The sequence below is a fragment of the Strongylocentrotus purpuratus genome, unplaced genomic scaffold (genome assembly GCF_000002235.5).
Source record: "Strongylocentrotus purpuratus isolate Spur 01 unplaced genomic scaffold, Spur_5.0 spur5_scaffold_6, whole genome shotgun sequence".
Lineage (NCBI taxonomy): Eukaryota > Metazoa > Echinodermata > Echinoidea > Camarodonta > Strongylocentrotidae > Strongylocentrotus > Strongylocentrotus purpuratus.
Window position 1 is genome coordinate 52,283,256 of NW_022145612.1, and position 17,551 is coordinate 52,300,806.

Consider the following 17,551-nt stretch of genomic DNA (forward strand, 5'->3'; position numbering starts at 1 on the left):
CATGTTATATTGAGAGAAATAAATGCATTTGAGTTTGTAATGTAACAAACTAACAGGCCATACCTATAACATTGGAGGACATTCTGTGGATTACATTGTTTGTGGTTCAAGTCCCGCCGCAGCACTCATGTCCTTTGGCAAGATATCAATCTACATTTGCCACTCTCCACCCAGGTGAAGTAAATGGGTACCCAGTAGGAAGAAATCCCTTGACACCTACAGCGGAGTTAATACTATGATACTTTGAATCAGTAAGCGCAGCAGAGTATATTCATATACTAGCTGCAGTTCATAAATGGACATATTCATTATCATATAACAGCTGCTTACATGGAAAGAAATAGGATCTAGGTGTGCTCTATGTATAAAGGTACTACATGTATGTTGAAAAATCAGTTCACAATAATCAAGGAAAGCAAGATCACATGTGGACAAATCAAATATTGTATGACATTTCTTTAAAATTAATCATCTCATTACACAGAGTTAGAAAGAAAGTCATATCTTAACTTGAAAACCAATGTCAATTTTTCAATAAGAAATTTTGATATTCCATAAACCTTTCATGTATGTTTTTCATTACTTTTTCAATCAATTTGATTATCCTCATGCCCATGTAAACAGGTTAAATAATATATATAATGAAGGCATACCATTCAGCTGGATCAATTTTCTGAAAATGATTGTACTCATCCAGAAGTGGCAAGATTTAATTGTTTGGCCTTCATCTTCAAGTGTCAAGTGTGGATTTTTTTTTTTTTAAATAAAAAATAAAAAATAAAAAAAATATTAAAAGATTTTATTTTTGGTAAAGAAACTTAATTGCATCACTCAAATGACATATTGTCTGTTTGGAGCCAGAAGGATAGTAATTCATATTTTATACAGAGTTAACGCCTTCCTGGCTCCAAAGAAACGATATTGCCCCCTCTTACTGCAACAAGTCTTGTTAATAGTGGAGGTATCATGGTATTGATACTTTTGTCGCTTCACTTTACTTTAATTCAATAAGTTGACGGTTCAAATCACAGCCTAGCTCTTCACATTTGACGAGGCATGTGCCACTGTTACCCTGCTGTTAAGGGGTACCTGATATGATTATGCAATAAACCAGGGCAATACTAATAATGGAGTGCATAAAGCATTACCATATGACAAACATGAGAGTTATATAGGTAGCCACGTAGTATCATTTTGAGGTGTTTTGAATGTAGATAATATGCTACACTGAACAATCGATCTGGAAATACCCAATTATGATGAGAGAAAGAATTTTTTTAAGTGCTATAAAACCCGCCGCTTGAATAATATACATCCAAGAATATTTTCAAAAAGAACCATCATCACTTTTGTTAAACACCACAAGAAGTGATTTTGCAAATCAAAACTTGCTTAACTATCAAGGCGTTTGAAAAATGGGAAATGAAGATTAAAATCAACTCATTAATTTCAATTTGGGTAGTTTCAGAGAGAAAAAAAGAGAGAAAGAGAGAGAGACTTATGACCAACAAAAATGAAAAAATATAAAAATACTAGGACAATCCAAGTTAAAATTATACAAGTATTGCCATGAACCATGGCTACAGCACTATTCAAAGCAGAACAAGTTTGCACTACACATCAGATAGCTTTGGAATACTACCATTCGTACATGAAAACATATAATCAACAGGGAATGGTCTATATATTTCTAGAAAGAAAAAAAGTTTCAACTCCCTAAAACTTCCCCATGTCTTCCCAAGAACCTCATTCATAAATCATATCAATCAACAGTAATATTCTATAAGATTGTAGCAAGAAAGGGGATTACTATAGAGTTTTAACATGGATTGTAGGTAGAGTTATTATCATGATACAGGGCCCGGCTAGGACACAAGCTGATGCGAGGCAAGGTCTTAACTGCAGTGCCGTGATTGGAATGAAGCAAATATTACAGCAGACAGATCACACCTCTCCCAGATGGTGTCTGACTTTGTAGCTTGCTGCAATGATGAAGATCCTCCAAACAAAGATCATCCTTTGAGATGGTTCCAGGCATACATGGATTACGATGTTGCAGCTACCACAATCACACTGAACTCTTTTATCACTCTCTTGGTGCCAGAAGTGGAGCTGTCTGTGCTGCGTATACAGCCCCAGCATTAACCCAAGCTTCTTATGCTCAAGGAGTTACAACCACACATGAAATTGGGTCATCTGTAAAAGGCCATGTGCAATATCTTCTACCTCAACAGGCACCTCTCACGTTTTGAAGACTTACAGTCATGTGTGAAAGACCATGTGCTACCTCAATGAACCAGCACCTCTCACTTGTGAAGACTTACTATATGTGAAAGGCCATGTGCTATATGCTAAGAGACTCCTCTTACATGTGAAGACTTAGCAAAGTCATATGTGAAAGGCCATGTGCTATACACGCCACCCGCACTTTCAACAGGCACCTTGCAAACGTGAAGACTTACAACCTCACCAAAAAATGCAGTCATATGTGAAAGGCCATGTGCTATGCGTACTGACCCCTTCCACCCTTGAGTCCTACTTTCGTGACCAGGTTTCCTAACACACCCCCTATTCCAGTGCTGGGTTCCATGGCGTATCTGGGACCAATCACTGATGAGTAGATCTTGTTAAACTCCATTCGGACCTGGTCTAGCCTCTGCTTCCTTATGCTCTCCTCAGGGATATGCTCAGGTCTGAAAAGGAAATAAATTCTTACTGTTTATTAAGAAGAAGCTTGCACAATGGAGATAAACGACAACTATCCAACCTGGGGTTTTAAATGGGTCCCATGGGACCCCCTTAATGCTGCCACACCACACTATCTACTGTATCTTCATCACCACGATGGCAAGGTGTGGCCTTCAAGGTATATTCAATGGACAGAAATTATTTCCCAAGGCATCAGAAAACTGAAGACCGAACACATCACTCATGACTGTTACCATACATCAATCTGTGCCACAACACAACTGATATCTGTCAAGCTAAGAAGGAGGGGGGGGGGGGACACGGAACCAGGAATCGATTTCAGATGGCCTAATGTGAACATCAAACATAAAAGGCTAGAGTATGCTTACATCGGTGGGTTGCTGTTAGCTGAGCTAGCTGATCCACTGGAGATGTCTGAATTGATAGTGAGGGGCGAGTCTCGGGCTGAGAAGTAACCCTTTACACTACCCGTGCCTGATATTATCTGCCAACTGAAAAATCACAAAGGGGAATATTAAAAAAATTGCAATTAGTTTATTAGCTTTTACTTAAAAGCTGCCTTCATGTGAAACAGAATCTATCTTTGAGTGAAAAATAAAGTGTTATTTTTTCAGTACCCCTTTACACTACCTGTGCCTAATATAATCTGTGAACCGAAAACAACACACAAGGCGAATTAATTACTTTCTTATTTAGTGTGTTAGCTTTTTCCTAAATGCTTCCTCCACGCCAAACAAAAATTCGCCTTCACACTATTTGTGCCTGATAAAAATATTCACACAGAAGGATTAGCTCTGTAAAGTCACAAAAATTAAATACAACTTTTTTCTCCCCAATCCTGCCGACTACTGTACCTCAAATAATAATTGTACATGTATCATAGTCAAAATAAGTTCCAGTCATTATGCAATTTTGCTACTCTAGAAATGGTATGAAGGGAGCAATTGAATACAAATTAATCAAATCACCTGAAATTGACATTAATATTTTCACAATTTTGTATATAAGAGCAAAAAATAAGTTGTTATCAAACAAACAAAGAATAATCCATTCATTGAAAAAATGAAATTGATGCATTTTGTTTGAATTTCCATCAATTCACTTGGGCCATTGCCTCAGAACAGTATTTGTAAAAACTGATCTTCATGAAAATGCTACATATTATGTTTCTGTAGTCTTTGATGTAAAATAGGCCATCCATAATATTACATACCTTCCACATGCTGATGATGTTGACTTTGCCTGATGAGGAAAATGAAGAAGAAACAAAAATAGGATCATAAAAGTAATGCATACAAGTTCAATAAGTTTTTGTTTTTGTTTGGTTTGTTTATAATTATTGTACTATTATTTATCAATGAAAATATTTTACTCTACATATTTACACATACGAAGATAAAATCACTAAGTAAATAAAACGGGAAAGAAAAATTAATTTATCTTACACTGGCATGTAATTATCATAACATTCATTAATACTTTTCACGCTTCTATTACCCATAGAGAAGCCTGTTGTACCAAACAGTCTGTAATAGGCAGATTTCCTCCTATCTTTAAACTTTTAAATAATAATACTATTGACTGGCTGATTTTTGGGGGTGATAAAAGATTGTATTTCCCAATTTCATATCCTCCTCAAAGCCAGTAAACATTATATACATATTCAAAGTGTCAATCATGAGTGACCCCTCACCAAATCAGCTGATGACCTTCGACATGACCTGGGTACTGCTACAGGACTGGTTGCTGATTGGATGATAGTTTGCTTCGTGCTCTCAGGTCGGTGGAGTGCTGATTTTGGTCTACTGAAAAAAGAGACATGATTAATTCTGCCATCTGTTTTTATCAACAAGGAAACAAAACTAAAAGTAAACAGGATGTGTAGTCAACTTGTCAATGATTCGGCTAAGGCAGAAGTCCATGCAATGATCAAGTGATCTAACTATGTAAGCTTTATCACTCTATTAAACCAACTATTAACTACTACAATATAATGATGCCAATAACTCTTTGTAAACAGCACCATTTACAGTTACATCATATCTAACCAAAGGACTCACAGTATTAATACCCTGCTCACTGGATTCAATTACATTTTTGCACTTTTCAGTACATGCACACTCTCTACTCTACTGTGGAACATGTAGAACTATTTCAGACAATCAAATGGATAAACATGAAAGTGGCCCATTCATTTTTTAATGTAATGAAGACAGGGCTCGGTAAACAAAAATGCTGAAACATCAGAAGATGTAAAAAACAACAAATGACACAATCATTTAATAATCAAAAGGATATTTTAGAACAACAACAACAAAATTTAAAGGCAAAAAGAACAAGAAGATTAGGAAAAAGGAGACAAACTTCAAGAGACAAAAGGAGTAGAATTGATAAAGAAAGAGAAATAGACAGACTTAAAGAGAGCGAGAAGAGGAACAAAGCTCATAGACTACAACATTATCAAGATAGTCAAGATGATGAAAAACCAATGGAGCACAAATGAATCTTACACATTATATTTGGGAGCACCATTTGATGTTTGATGAACATCTCCATTCCTTGTTTCTTCTTTACAGCTAGAGTCTTGAACAGATGTTAAGATAGGAGAACTTGTGCTACTGATGCTGGTAATACTGATATTACTGCCGAGACTGGAGTTACTACCTAGTTTGTATTTCCTGCTTTCTTCCAGATCTGTAGGGAAAGGGAAATAATCGCAAATTTGTTGATACAGTGGAATATCCATTTCTAAAATGCATAGACTGTAGAGTGTACATAATGATATGCATTGTAAATCTAACAGTTTGCATTTCCAAAGAGTTTTTAACAATCCTTCCCATTATGTTGTTCTTAGTTGATTTATAATTGGCATTAGTTGAAATTGATAATTTATGATTTAGGAATATCAAGCAAAATCCATCTTGAACTGTCAAAAACTTAATTTCAATTGCTATGATCGTAAAATGTGTTATTATTCATATTTTTGTTAGATTGTACATAAATTGAACACAGTATTTGTATGATAAAAAAGACAACAATTTCTCCCTAAATAATCGTTTTCAGTATTTGACTACCGGTATTCTACTTAAGATTTTTTTAAATACTCCAATTAAACACAAAATAATATCAGTGGACTTACCTACTTTTATGTTTTCTTTAATACTGTGTTTTCTTTGTTTTCTTGCTATAACAATTAATTGTAATTTCATTGAAGCAAGTTATACAGAATGTCATAAATGAAACAAAGTATGAGCTGGGAGGATGAATAATAAACAAACCTAATAAGACCATCGGTTCAAGACAGGATTCTGAGTCTGCTCTACTCGATGCTCTGTGTCGTCTGCTGTAGTATAAGAGATTCAATTATCATATTTAATTGGTATATTATTCTAAGAATATTATTACAAATATATATGTAATTTTAATCATAGGTCAGAGGTTATTGTATGAAATATTTTGTCAATTCTGTTATAAAAATGAGAGCATGTTGTTTCAAAGTAACTTCATGATTCACATCAATGAAACTATTAAACAGTGTATAATACTCCACTCAATACATTAATCTATTTATTCATCAATTTTTCTTTTAAACAAAATTATTCCATACAACTTTAAAAGAGTCCAAGTATATGGCAAGTATAATGAAAGATAACAATTGGAATAACAAGACACTTTGACAGTTTGAAGTCAATAACTTCTTATGATAATAAAAAAGATGGACTGAACTAACGATATTAATCAAGGTAGTTGGATTAAAAAACTGCATCCACCTTCCACACGTATATGTATTAACCCTTGAAATACTATGCCTAAGATAATAAGATAACGCAAGTTGGAGTCTACAGAAAATCTTTCTTATACCAACATTAAATTGTATCCAATGAGTTAACTGACCTTCTTTGGAGTAATGAGAAGTCATCGGATGTGATGTGCTTCAGGAAGTTGAAACAGAAGAAGAAAACCTGGGAGGCAATTACAAATAAATCAATCGGAATGAACATGCCAAGCAAGTATCAATAGTGGTAGTTCTTTTTTTACCTCACCCCTAAGGCCCTAATACATGTTATCTTTGGTATTCAATTATATGCAAGATATTGCTGTGCAAAGCAATTTTTCAGAGGTTTATAGAATCCTGGTCAAACTATATTCTGAGGTATGATCGTTTAGTAAACTTCACATTTAATGCAATTCACTTTATTTCAAACACACAATAAAAGGACTGTAAACAATCGTACAACATTCATGTATTTGTTCACTACATCAATAAAACACAAAATTAGGTTAGCATGCATTTGTGAATAGATCCAACTCGAATCACTGCCATAAAAGATGCACTTTGAATCAAATCATTCATGACAGAAAATGAGTACTTACATCTTCTCCTTTCCCTAATCTGTCACATAGATTGTGCCTGCACAAAAGATATTGACAGAATGAGATTTAGTGTTCATGACCCTAGACAAATTACTATTTTGAGATAATCATCATGTTTATGACAACAACACCTGTTGAAAATGCTTGAAACATATATTGAAAACTTTCCAGGGATTAAAAGAATACTCTCATTAAAAAATAAGTTGATAATGACAGCTGATTCAAAATTGTTTTAAAGAGCTAGAACTCTTGTAACAATAATAACACTAGTAGATATTCTTTTGATATCCTGCCTTTTTATTTCCTGGTACAATTAACTGATCGAGGTGATTTTCCATGTAATATTAACCAAATCATGGAATTCAATAACACTTCCACACTTGCAGTAAACACCCTTCTCTACATTTTACAGCAAATGGAATTCCCCAAACAAAAGATCACTGATAATAAGGGGCAGAGTCCAATGTCATTAGTATAATGGTGATTGCATATGTTCAAATCTTCAGAAATATCAACAGTAAGTACTTACCCATATAAGAGCCAGTCATACGCAATTGTGAGATAGAGTATTTCAGCTGCACTAAGGTTTGCATGGGCTTTGCAGTCCTATGGAAAATGAGGAAGAAGGGCAAAGTAAGCTACAGTGTGCACAAAGATAAAATATACATGAATGACATGTCCATTTTGTAATAACAACTACCCGGTAGGCATTTAAAAGGTCGATTTCTGGGAAAAGATGAAAAATAATTTGTGAGCGCTATCATTGTTGTTATGCAAGTGTGGAAGAACATCAGATAAAAAATGTTCCCTAAAAAGTATGTCTCTTCAAATGCCTTAATATTCTAAATATGGCATGTAAAAGCTTACAATTCGGGACAGATTTTTATGCCACATGTTCGTGTAATCCCTTATACATATTTCTATGTACAGTGCTTGTAACTACCAAGACTGGGCCAAATTTCTTATCATTTTGATGATTCTAGAACCTTGCAGTACACACCCAATACTTAAACGCTAGATGATCAACCTTTTCTGATCGATTCCACGATGTTTCTTTCACAATGCAATTGCATGACTAGAACTCAACTTTATCTTTATACTACAATATTTCTCAATTTTTATTGTACAAGAAACCAGGAAACATATGACATGACAGACATGAAATTGAAAGGCAATTACTATGAACATTGATGAGCAGTGTTTTTATTTCTACTTTTAAGTGAATTTACCAAACAACATTCAATTCATTGCATAGACACATATCATCATTTCATTTTTTAGAGACTGATCTAACCAAGAAATTTAATCAAATGAAGCACACAAGATTGAAGAGATTAATTTATCAGGCTGCAGGTAATGTTTCTCAATATGCTTGCTGAGCTGTGCCATATTGGCTGGTTCCTTAGTAATGTTCATGCATCATTACAATGGAGAAGGAGTGTACTTTGCATGGATTGCAAGGTGTAAGCAAGATGTCATTGCCCAGTAGTACTATAAGGCCATTCCTTTTATACATACATAGGTGATAACTTACCGCCCAAAGAGAAAGCCTGAGAAGAGAGATGAAAAGAGGTGTGCGGTCCCAGCCTGATATACAATGTACTAACACCCCAGAATCTCCTGCAAAATAAACCACATGATACTTTCTTTACACTCATTTCCAACAGCTTGCGTAAAAAGGAAAAACACAAATTATTTTCAAGTAGATCTTTTGTGGTCATGGAATTGGTAGAGATGAACATCATTCATATACCATAGAAAAAATAACAAGCACTATAATTCAAATCAACACCAAAATCTTTTCAAGTAGCGGAAAAGGGGGAAAACCAACATTTAATTCACATTTATTAACAATGTGTAAGTGGAGAAAGTTCAAAACTTAGCGTCTCCCACTGTGGAAGGAATCACAGAGATAAACTTCAAGAGAATTCACTACAATAAGGAAATAAGGACTGTAGTCTTTGTTCTACTGTAGAAGTTATGTATTCTGGGGGGTGTTTCACAAAGCTGTTTGTAAATTTACACAAGACTTTACGAATGACTTAAATATAAAAAGCCAAATGGGATGCTCAAACATTTTTAACTGCATCAACTAAAGTTGAACTGTGCAGATGTAGATTAACATTCTTGTTATAACAAACATTTTTAATGCAAAGTATATTTTTTGCCATTACTTAATTGAGGTTATTAGAAATATCAGGGAAAAATTTGGCCATCCTATCTCTGGCACTTCATATTAAAAGTCGTTCGTAAAGTCATGCGTAATTTTACGAACAGCTTTATGAAAAACCCCCTGGTGAGCAAACAGGAGAATACTTGGATCAAGCAGGGCAATATGGCCTTCTGTATAAACATCAACGTTTCACTTATACAGTGAAACCTGTCCATAAAGACCACCCAAGGGAGACAAGAAAGGTGGTCTTTAAAGGCAGGTGATCACTAAAGCAGGTTTGACTGTATTCCCATATAACATGGATGTTTCCTAGCAAGGTTACATGTTTTACTCACCATCTTTGATAAGGAAGAGCAGGAGCTTCAGGTAGTTCTGTGTGATCTTCACCAGATCCCATTGCTGTGCCAACAAAATTATGCAAATTAAAATTAAATAAAACAATTAAGGATATTATCATGATTGCAGAAGGACAGTGAAATCATCACTGAAGAATTGGGGACTGATCATTCCCACTTACTTGCCTGCCACTGTTTGATTGAGGTCAATATCATTGAAATTGTACTTTTAATAAACACACAACTCTCGAAAAACAACATTTAAGTCAATAATCAAATTCAAATAATGATAGACTTAAATGAGGTTGGGTAGTCCTATGAAAATATTCAGGCAGTCATTTCTTCCGATGAGAATGAAAGGCGTTAATTGTTTCAGAGTGCCAAAGAAAAGATGGTTGATACCACAATATAATTATACCTAAAACTCTAGGCAAACAATAACAATAACAACATCAACAACAGCAACAACAACACAAATGTGGTGTTAATGCTAGGGCATAGTCCATGCATATTGAAAAAACATCTCACCCTGTACATATGCCAGTCAATGCCTGTGGAGGTGGCTACTCTGTCTGGTATACTCAGATCAGCATCAACAAAGTCCTGTAAAATTTTAAAAGTACATCAATAGGATATGAATTTACCAGTTAATTCTTTTCATATAGCAAGGCTTCACACTATCTTTTTTTCATAGGAGGTCTGGACTGAAAGGTTTAGGGCCTGTATGCATGAGTCTTATGTTAAAATTCTGACATTTTCAGGTTCGTAACAAGATTTTTGGTGCCTATGTGTCCTGGGCACCTGTTAGTGTCAAACCCTGCGATATAGGACATATGGCAATGCTTTGGGTTAATACGACAAGACTATATGGCCTACTTCATGAATGCTGTAATTAGCAACAATGTTATCAACAAAAAACAAAAATACAAAATTCTTTGACTGACTTGGGCATTCATGGTTTATAAAATGTTTAAAAAAGCAGATTCAAAAGTATTAATCAAATGTTAACACTTCCTTGAATTTTAACTTTATGACATTTGTCCCCAAAATCGTGGTGGTTAAGAAGGGATTTACATACAGTATTTTGCTAACCTGTGACCAGTCAAAGAAGAGATTAATACCGTTGAAGCCATTGTCCCTGAAATCTTTGAAGAATTCACAGCCGGGGTACGGTAATGAGAGCAAGCAGAAATCAGCATACCTATGCTCCTTGTCCACTTTCTCTGATGATGTTACACTGTTAAATAATGTAATGATAACCATTTACATTTCATGACCATTCTTTTTTCACTAATTTTGCTGTGTAATTCCAGTAATCTACATATTAAGAGTTGACACAGGGCCTTCCACAAATCAGTGGATTAAGTTGAGACAGGTTCATTGCCACTTTACAAAATATTGGCTAAACTGTCTGAGATTTTAGGAAATCTCACTGTCAAAACCGTAGATACATCAATCTTCAGAGTATTTCGGTAGCTGTTTTCAGACAATTCAATTGTCATACTGAAAAATGTGTCCCTACATTCCCTAGGCTACATAAAACATAAATAGTTGGTCCTACAATGAAACAAATCAGAGAAATAACTGAGACTGATAAGTCTATCTGGCTTGCCCAATTTATTTGGAATATGTGTCATCCCTTAATAAACTGGAAGCGAATTGGATGTTTCACCACATTTCTCATTTAAAAAACATTTCTTTCATCTTATCTAAATTCTTAGGTTTTATTTTGAATGTCTTTTTCTCCCATTTTCAGTATGGCATGTTAATACTTTTAACTTGTTGATTGTTTTGTTCTTTCCCAATAGTTATAATATCTATGTCTCATGATTGGCAGGTGCTAACTGGTAAATTTCTCTTTCCCAGAATAACACCTAGCTGCTAACAATACCCTTCCTGTGGGTCGACTGTTATGCAATCTCTTGCACGTGTCAGGTCGCTCCAGAGACAATTACTCTACCACCAATTCCCCACTTCAACTCAACTGACACCTTTTCACAATATGTGATCAACTTGAGTTCTACTCTTTAGGAGATGCAAGGGTTCTACAATACATGCTCCAGCAAAAAATTGCTACAGTCAATATCCTACACTAACCAAACATCAACCATGAACTAAAAACTATACCTAACCCTAAACCTCAACCCTAACCTAAACCAAGTTGCCATCCTGACCCTAACCCTATACCTTTCATGGAGTGATACTTGTGAGAAAATTCCACCTCAGCATATTTCTAAGCACCATGTGCAACCCTAACCCTAACCATATATCTAAGACGAAACAAAGCCTGGAGCAATCGTCCCTTGGATCACCATCAGGTCACTTACTTGACCCCAAACTTGACTTTCTTGTTCTCTAGCATAAGGTCACACACAGCGGTCACTTGGAGCATCTTCAACAGCTTGATATCTTGACCTCTGTAGCGGTCAAACAACGGCCAATCGTTGCTACTGCAGAATAAATAAGTAAATATTGATTGACAAAGTATAATTGTGGGGTATATATTCTGGATATTCAGTAGATTTAAGGATTCTTATATGTTGAGGATAAGGGGATATTCTATACTTGTTTCAATTTAATTAGTTTTCTGGATACATGTATTAAGTAGACTAATTGATGCATAGATATGTATAAACGAGTATCTTCCTCATCTAGTCATGTTATCCAAAATGCAACCAAGACTTTGACTGGTATTAGGGATCAAAGAAATCCAGTATAACTCTCAATGTCACGGAAGCAAAGATAAATGCCTTTCCTTTTAACTTGAATAAATTTACATATTCAATGTTAACATGCCAAAGGGGAATGAAAGAGCAACACATTTTGAGGTGATTTGATCAATTTAGACAATTTTGCAAAACCCACTTCCTCCAAACACATCAAATCAGACTAAACACATCTTCAAAGATAGTGTATAAGGTATTAGCAATTGATTAACATTTGTCAGTGCAAAGATAAGCATGAAACACTTACCTTGTAGATGGGCTCCTACTTAGACTGGTCATAGTTTCTTCATCATCTAGTTCTGCACTTTCACCTCCTGTCAAGAAAAAAGAAATGAGTTTGATTGAACCACTCTACAGGATGGAAAATTGGCAATAGACTAGTACACTGTACAGTGATGAAAATATCAAAATTAGTTTATAAAAAAGATATACCAGTGTATATATATGTATACAGTCAACCCTGCTTTAGTGACCACCTGTCTACAAAGACAACATTCTTTGTTTCCCTTGAAAACGGTTTCTCATTGAAACATGTACATGTACTAAAGGAACCTGTCTACAAAAACCACCTGTCTTCAAAGACCACTTTTTGTGTTTCCCATGGGCGGTCGCTATAGACAGGTTTGACTATTACATCCATACTCATCTTACATGTTAATACTAAATTCACTGAACATATTGCAATCAAGAGACAACACAGGAATAGCTAATTGACATTTATTTTTATCTGAAATTTTATCAATATTATTATCTATCAAAATAAAACAATGTATTGAAAGCATGAATCTTAGATTGCTAGTGATCTCGTTTAAATACAATAAAAATCTACAAACACCTTCCATTTTGCTCTACATAGCTATAAAAAAGCACAAAACAGAGACGCCCAGATAATTCAAATTCTGACCGTGAATGCTCTATACAATGTCATTACAGTTAGAAAGGTATACCTGAGAAGAGGTAGTTGAAGCCAGAACGTCCATATATCTCAGGACCTCCCGAGAGGGTAGCTGATCTGCAAATGTGCTACAAATGCAAAGAAAATATATTGATTTATATGTAACAAACATTTAACAAAATGAGCATCTTCATCAAAGATACTCAAGAATGTTCTAACTCTCAAGCTAAAATGTGTCATTGCTATTCATTTAAAGACAAATCTTCCAATAACTTTGATGTTATAAAAAGATTCTATGGCTCTCTACTTCCAATGAGAAAAGAAGAAAAGAAGAAGAAAACAAAAACATGTACTGGTACACTGCATAATATATAACTGTACAATTGAAATTTGAACAACCATCATTATTTATAATAAGACCTTAAGTTTCACTTTTGAAAGTCTTGACTATAACACAAGCATATCAAAGCCTATTAAAGGATTTAAAGAATTAAATGATCTCCAATACCTAATTACAGTTTCACTTTCACCCTTCACAGTACATATATATGTTAACAAATTGCAAAAGGTATTGATATCACAAAATGTCTGACATCAAGGATCAATTTCTTGAAAATATATTTTCTACTACAGCTCTACAACTCATAAATAATTATGACAAGAAATCAAGAGACAATCTCTATAACATTGGCCAATGTATCAAAGAACAAAACCTCACTCTTTTTTTGCTAAAACAACCCCTCGTACATTTTTTTAGAATTTGACACACAATTACTCATCTGCTGCACGTCTTTAAATGTTCTTTACCAAATAATACCTCTATATAAGGTGTGGTTTGCATGATACATCAAGTCATCAACCATTCATGTACTATATCTTTGTTATGTTATATTGTAGAAAGTTGTTATATTATTAACTTACATGATTGATCAATATAATTTGTGAAAAATATATGTTACTTGGAGCAGCGAGTGATTTAGCTTGAGAGTGTTTTGAAGAGAGCTGTGTAAAAAGGAGCTCTTAAAGTGAGCTCTAGCAAAGACATATAAAATACATAGGAACTGTCGCAAGGAAATCTCACATCTAGGGCAAATCCAAAGAGAATTCCAGTGAAAGGGGAAGTCTACCCTCATGTTTAAGTTGCAACTTAATATCAAGGTGGACTTCCCCTTGAACTAAAAAGTATACATTTGACACTGTTGCTATTATGAAACAACTTACCTTGCCATCACAGAGGATAACTGGCATGACAAATCTCTCCCTACACCTAGCAAATCTTGAGCGGCACATTATCTCTCTCAGCTTGGTCACATCATACATGCTCTCCACATGGTCTCTGAAATAGAGAAATTGTTAGAAGGGTATGTCAATTCAACAAGGAATCTCTCTCTCTCTGATAACCTTTTAGACTTTGAGCCAAATATTGTCAAAACCTTGAGCCAAATTGAACTAACAACCTTTGTTGTATTGTTAAAGCAGCTCCAAAGAAAAATGTATTTTCTTGTAAAATCTATGGGGTTCATGAACTGGAATATTTTTCTGAGAAAAGTGCTGCCTATCTCTTGATCACTAAGTCTAATAATCACAATATAACAAGACATGTTAGTGTGGGAGATGCTTTCAGAATGGAATAATGATAGACCCATTTACATTTCTTGCCCCTATACATAGGAGCAGGACTAGTGGCTTTAAAGCTTGTATACCAATTACCAAAATATATTTTGTTATGTATGTTAGAGATTCCATTTGGCTATACTATATCAAAAATATGAGCTTTGAATATTACTTTTATAAAGAGAAACTGCATGTATAAATTAGCACTTTAAATACACGCTCAATTAACATAAAGTTACGTATGAGCAGACTTCTCGATGCTCGCTTGGAATCAGGGCCTGCAGGGAACCCAAGTCGGACCTTGGGACCTTGGTTCTTTTATGGTATTACATGGAATGATATAGAAGGTGCACTGATAATGTGTTATTCTTCATTTTCTCTATACGCCTTATCTGCTGGGTTGTATGACACAATGTAAAGTATTTTGGAGTTGATTTCTTTACATTCTAGCCACACACAAAACAATTTAAGGTGATCGGTACACTTGAAGGATTTACCTTTCTCCTACTTGTCCATCAGCTCCTAACATGTACTCCAGTATAACCAACTTGCCTGGGTAGTGACCACAAAGCTCCCCATTCGAATTCAGGATTACCTTTTCAATCAAACAAAAACAAAAAACAAGTGTCAGGTCACAGTATTTTCTTTAAACCCCATTTTCTAAGTTTAATTAATGAAGAAAATCTAAAATATTATTTTATTATATATTTTTTTAAACTCACTTCAGTTAATTTCTTGGTTTCAAAACTTTGTTTTTTTTATGCTATTGCCGTGTGAAATATCTCACAGGAGTAAAAACTTATTGTGATAAAACTTTTTTTCTATTCAATAGCTTCATATCTTAATATTAAGAACAATAATCTGTAAGAGGGATGTACTCCAATGGAAGAAGAAGAAGGATGTTAAAAAGTGACATAACATGTTTACCCTACTACCCTAAGGGAATATGATATCAAGTAGCATTCAGGAGCAATGTGGGGAGGTGGAGGGTGTCATGTGGGAAGAGATTCGGGGAATTGGATACCCCCTTTCTCATGCCTGACAACATTTATGACCCTTTCTTTTTGTATCGATTTGCCAGTCATACTTTTTGGAATACTTGAACCCTCCCTTGTCACCATTGGTATTGTTCGTCATCCATCTACCTACCACCCCCAACCACCCCCAACAAGTCCTTCACTAGTATTAAAGGAATCTGGATCACAGTAAAACAAGGCAAGGCAACTTACTGAGTATTTGTAGTCCTTTGCAAATAAAGCAAGACATTTCCTCTCAAATCCTTCAACCTGCATTACAAAGAACATGGAAAAGAAGCATTATGATTTATGAAGCAAGAAGATTATTTCATATATATAGTCTAGAGGTTCTAATAAGAAAAAAATGACAAGCTATAAAGACATCATATTTACATTTATCATGATATACAGAACAAAAATATTATGCATTTCTGTGTTTCTCCAAAGTGCCTTCTCCCTTGAGGATGTCCAGATAATGAGTCATGGTTTCATACATGTTCATTGTGTAAAATAGACATTTTATCACTTTAAGGTTTTTTGATAAATGGGAAAACTCTCTGGCACTTTGTGACAGTGTCACTTCCAATTCAGCTAATTTGAAGTACGAATAGTGATTACAACTTCCAAAATTCATAACTTTACATTTCTTGGTCCGACTTTGTTCAAACTTAGTTTCACCAATCTGCTTTTAATAGTTAGTTCTAATACTAAGAATAGTATTAGAAGGTCTAGTAAGATTGGAAACTTACTTTACTACTGCCTTCACGAGCTCTGTATTGAGTCTTGGAGAAGTGATCTAACAGTTGACGCGTGTCATTCTCATTTATAACCGATGTTCCTTGACTATCCCCCATCTTTGGATAACGTTCCTGATGCCGAAACGGGCCAGCTCCAGATCAGAAGAAAGTGCCCCTCTCTGTCTCTCTGTTTCTGTGTCTCACTGAATCGGTCACAACTTTTTTAACAGACCCCTAGTTTAGATGATTACAATTATATCACAGAAAGTACTGAATTTGTCCTGGGTTCATGCTCGTCCTTCATCATTCATGTCTTTCTTTACAAAATCAAACCAATCTGCCGATTTACCACACTCCACGATCCACTGCACTGCACTGCGTCTTAGTGACGGGAAAGATCAGAGTGGCAGGAACGTGACTCTGTCTCTCTGTCTGTGCATCTGCTTCGCTTGTTTCCTGGTAAACCACTTTAATTAAAAGATGTCCGGATACAGTACAGCCATAGAAGTTCGTGTTCTCAAAATAACGTGACGTAACTCTCATCTCTCCATGAAGTTGCAGTAAATCTAGACTCTACCAAAAGTAGTCGCATCATATCTTTAGACTTTAGCCATATTAAGGTCATGCGACATCAACACACCAACTCACGTAGTAGTATAGTAGTTTACCCCGTAGTTTTCACACTGAGTGCAGTGCCATTGACGTGAGGGAGCGAAGATCAATGAATGTAATGCAATGGTGGACTAGCTAGACTAGACTCGATCGACTGTCCAGATTTTTTTTACCAGTACGAGATAGACACGCGAACGCTTTTACATAGTCTACTTTGCAGACTGGGTATGTGCGACAAACTATTTGCACACTAACCTCTCTCCTCCTCAGACTCTCACTTTAATTCTCTCGACATTTCACTGTTAGTCTTCCTCTCTATCATTCCCCCTTTTTTCCCCTTGTTGTTAAAAGAAAGCGAGA

At 35.2% G+C, this 17,551-nt stretch overlaps 1 protein-coding gene across 4 annotated transcripts; it reads right to left on the bottom strand.

The window, feature by feature from the left end:
• Positions 1-1,863: 1,863 nt before the first annotated feature.
• On the bottom strand, positions 1,864-17,279 carry LOC577354 (myotubularin-related protein 14). Of its 4 annotated transcripts, none has more exons than XM_011678237.2 (20): positions 16,592-17,279; positions 16,056-16,112; positions 15,324-15,421; positions 14,434-14,548; positions 13,265-13,340; positions 12,565-12,631; positions 11,919-12,041; positions 10,684-10,828; positions 10,120-10,194; positions 9,592-9,655; positions 8,618-8,703; positions 7,613-7,689; positions 7,084-7,120; positions 6,604-6,671; positions 5,988-6,049; positions 5,220-5,403; positions 4,403-4,514; positions 3,923-3,951; positions 3,078-3,200; positions 1,864-2,693 (listed from the first exon to the last, which is right to left on the bottom strand). In XM_011678237.2, the coding sequence occupies exons 1-20, from the start codon at positions 16,694-16,696 to the stop codon at positions 2,504-2,506; spliced, it is 1,893 nt and encodes a 630-aa protein (XP_011676539.1). In that variant the 5' UTR covers positions 16,697-17,279; the 3' UTR covers positions 1,864-2,503. The 4 variants fall into 4 exon arrangements, with proteins under 4 accessions (XP_011676539.1, XP_011676538.1, XP_782679.3 ...); XM_011678236.2 differs by having other exon boundaries at positions 4,403-4,511; positions 5,988-6,052; XM_777586.5 differs by having other exon boundaries at positions 5,988-6,052.
• Between the last annotated feature and the right edge of the window lie 272 nt (positions 17,280-17,551).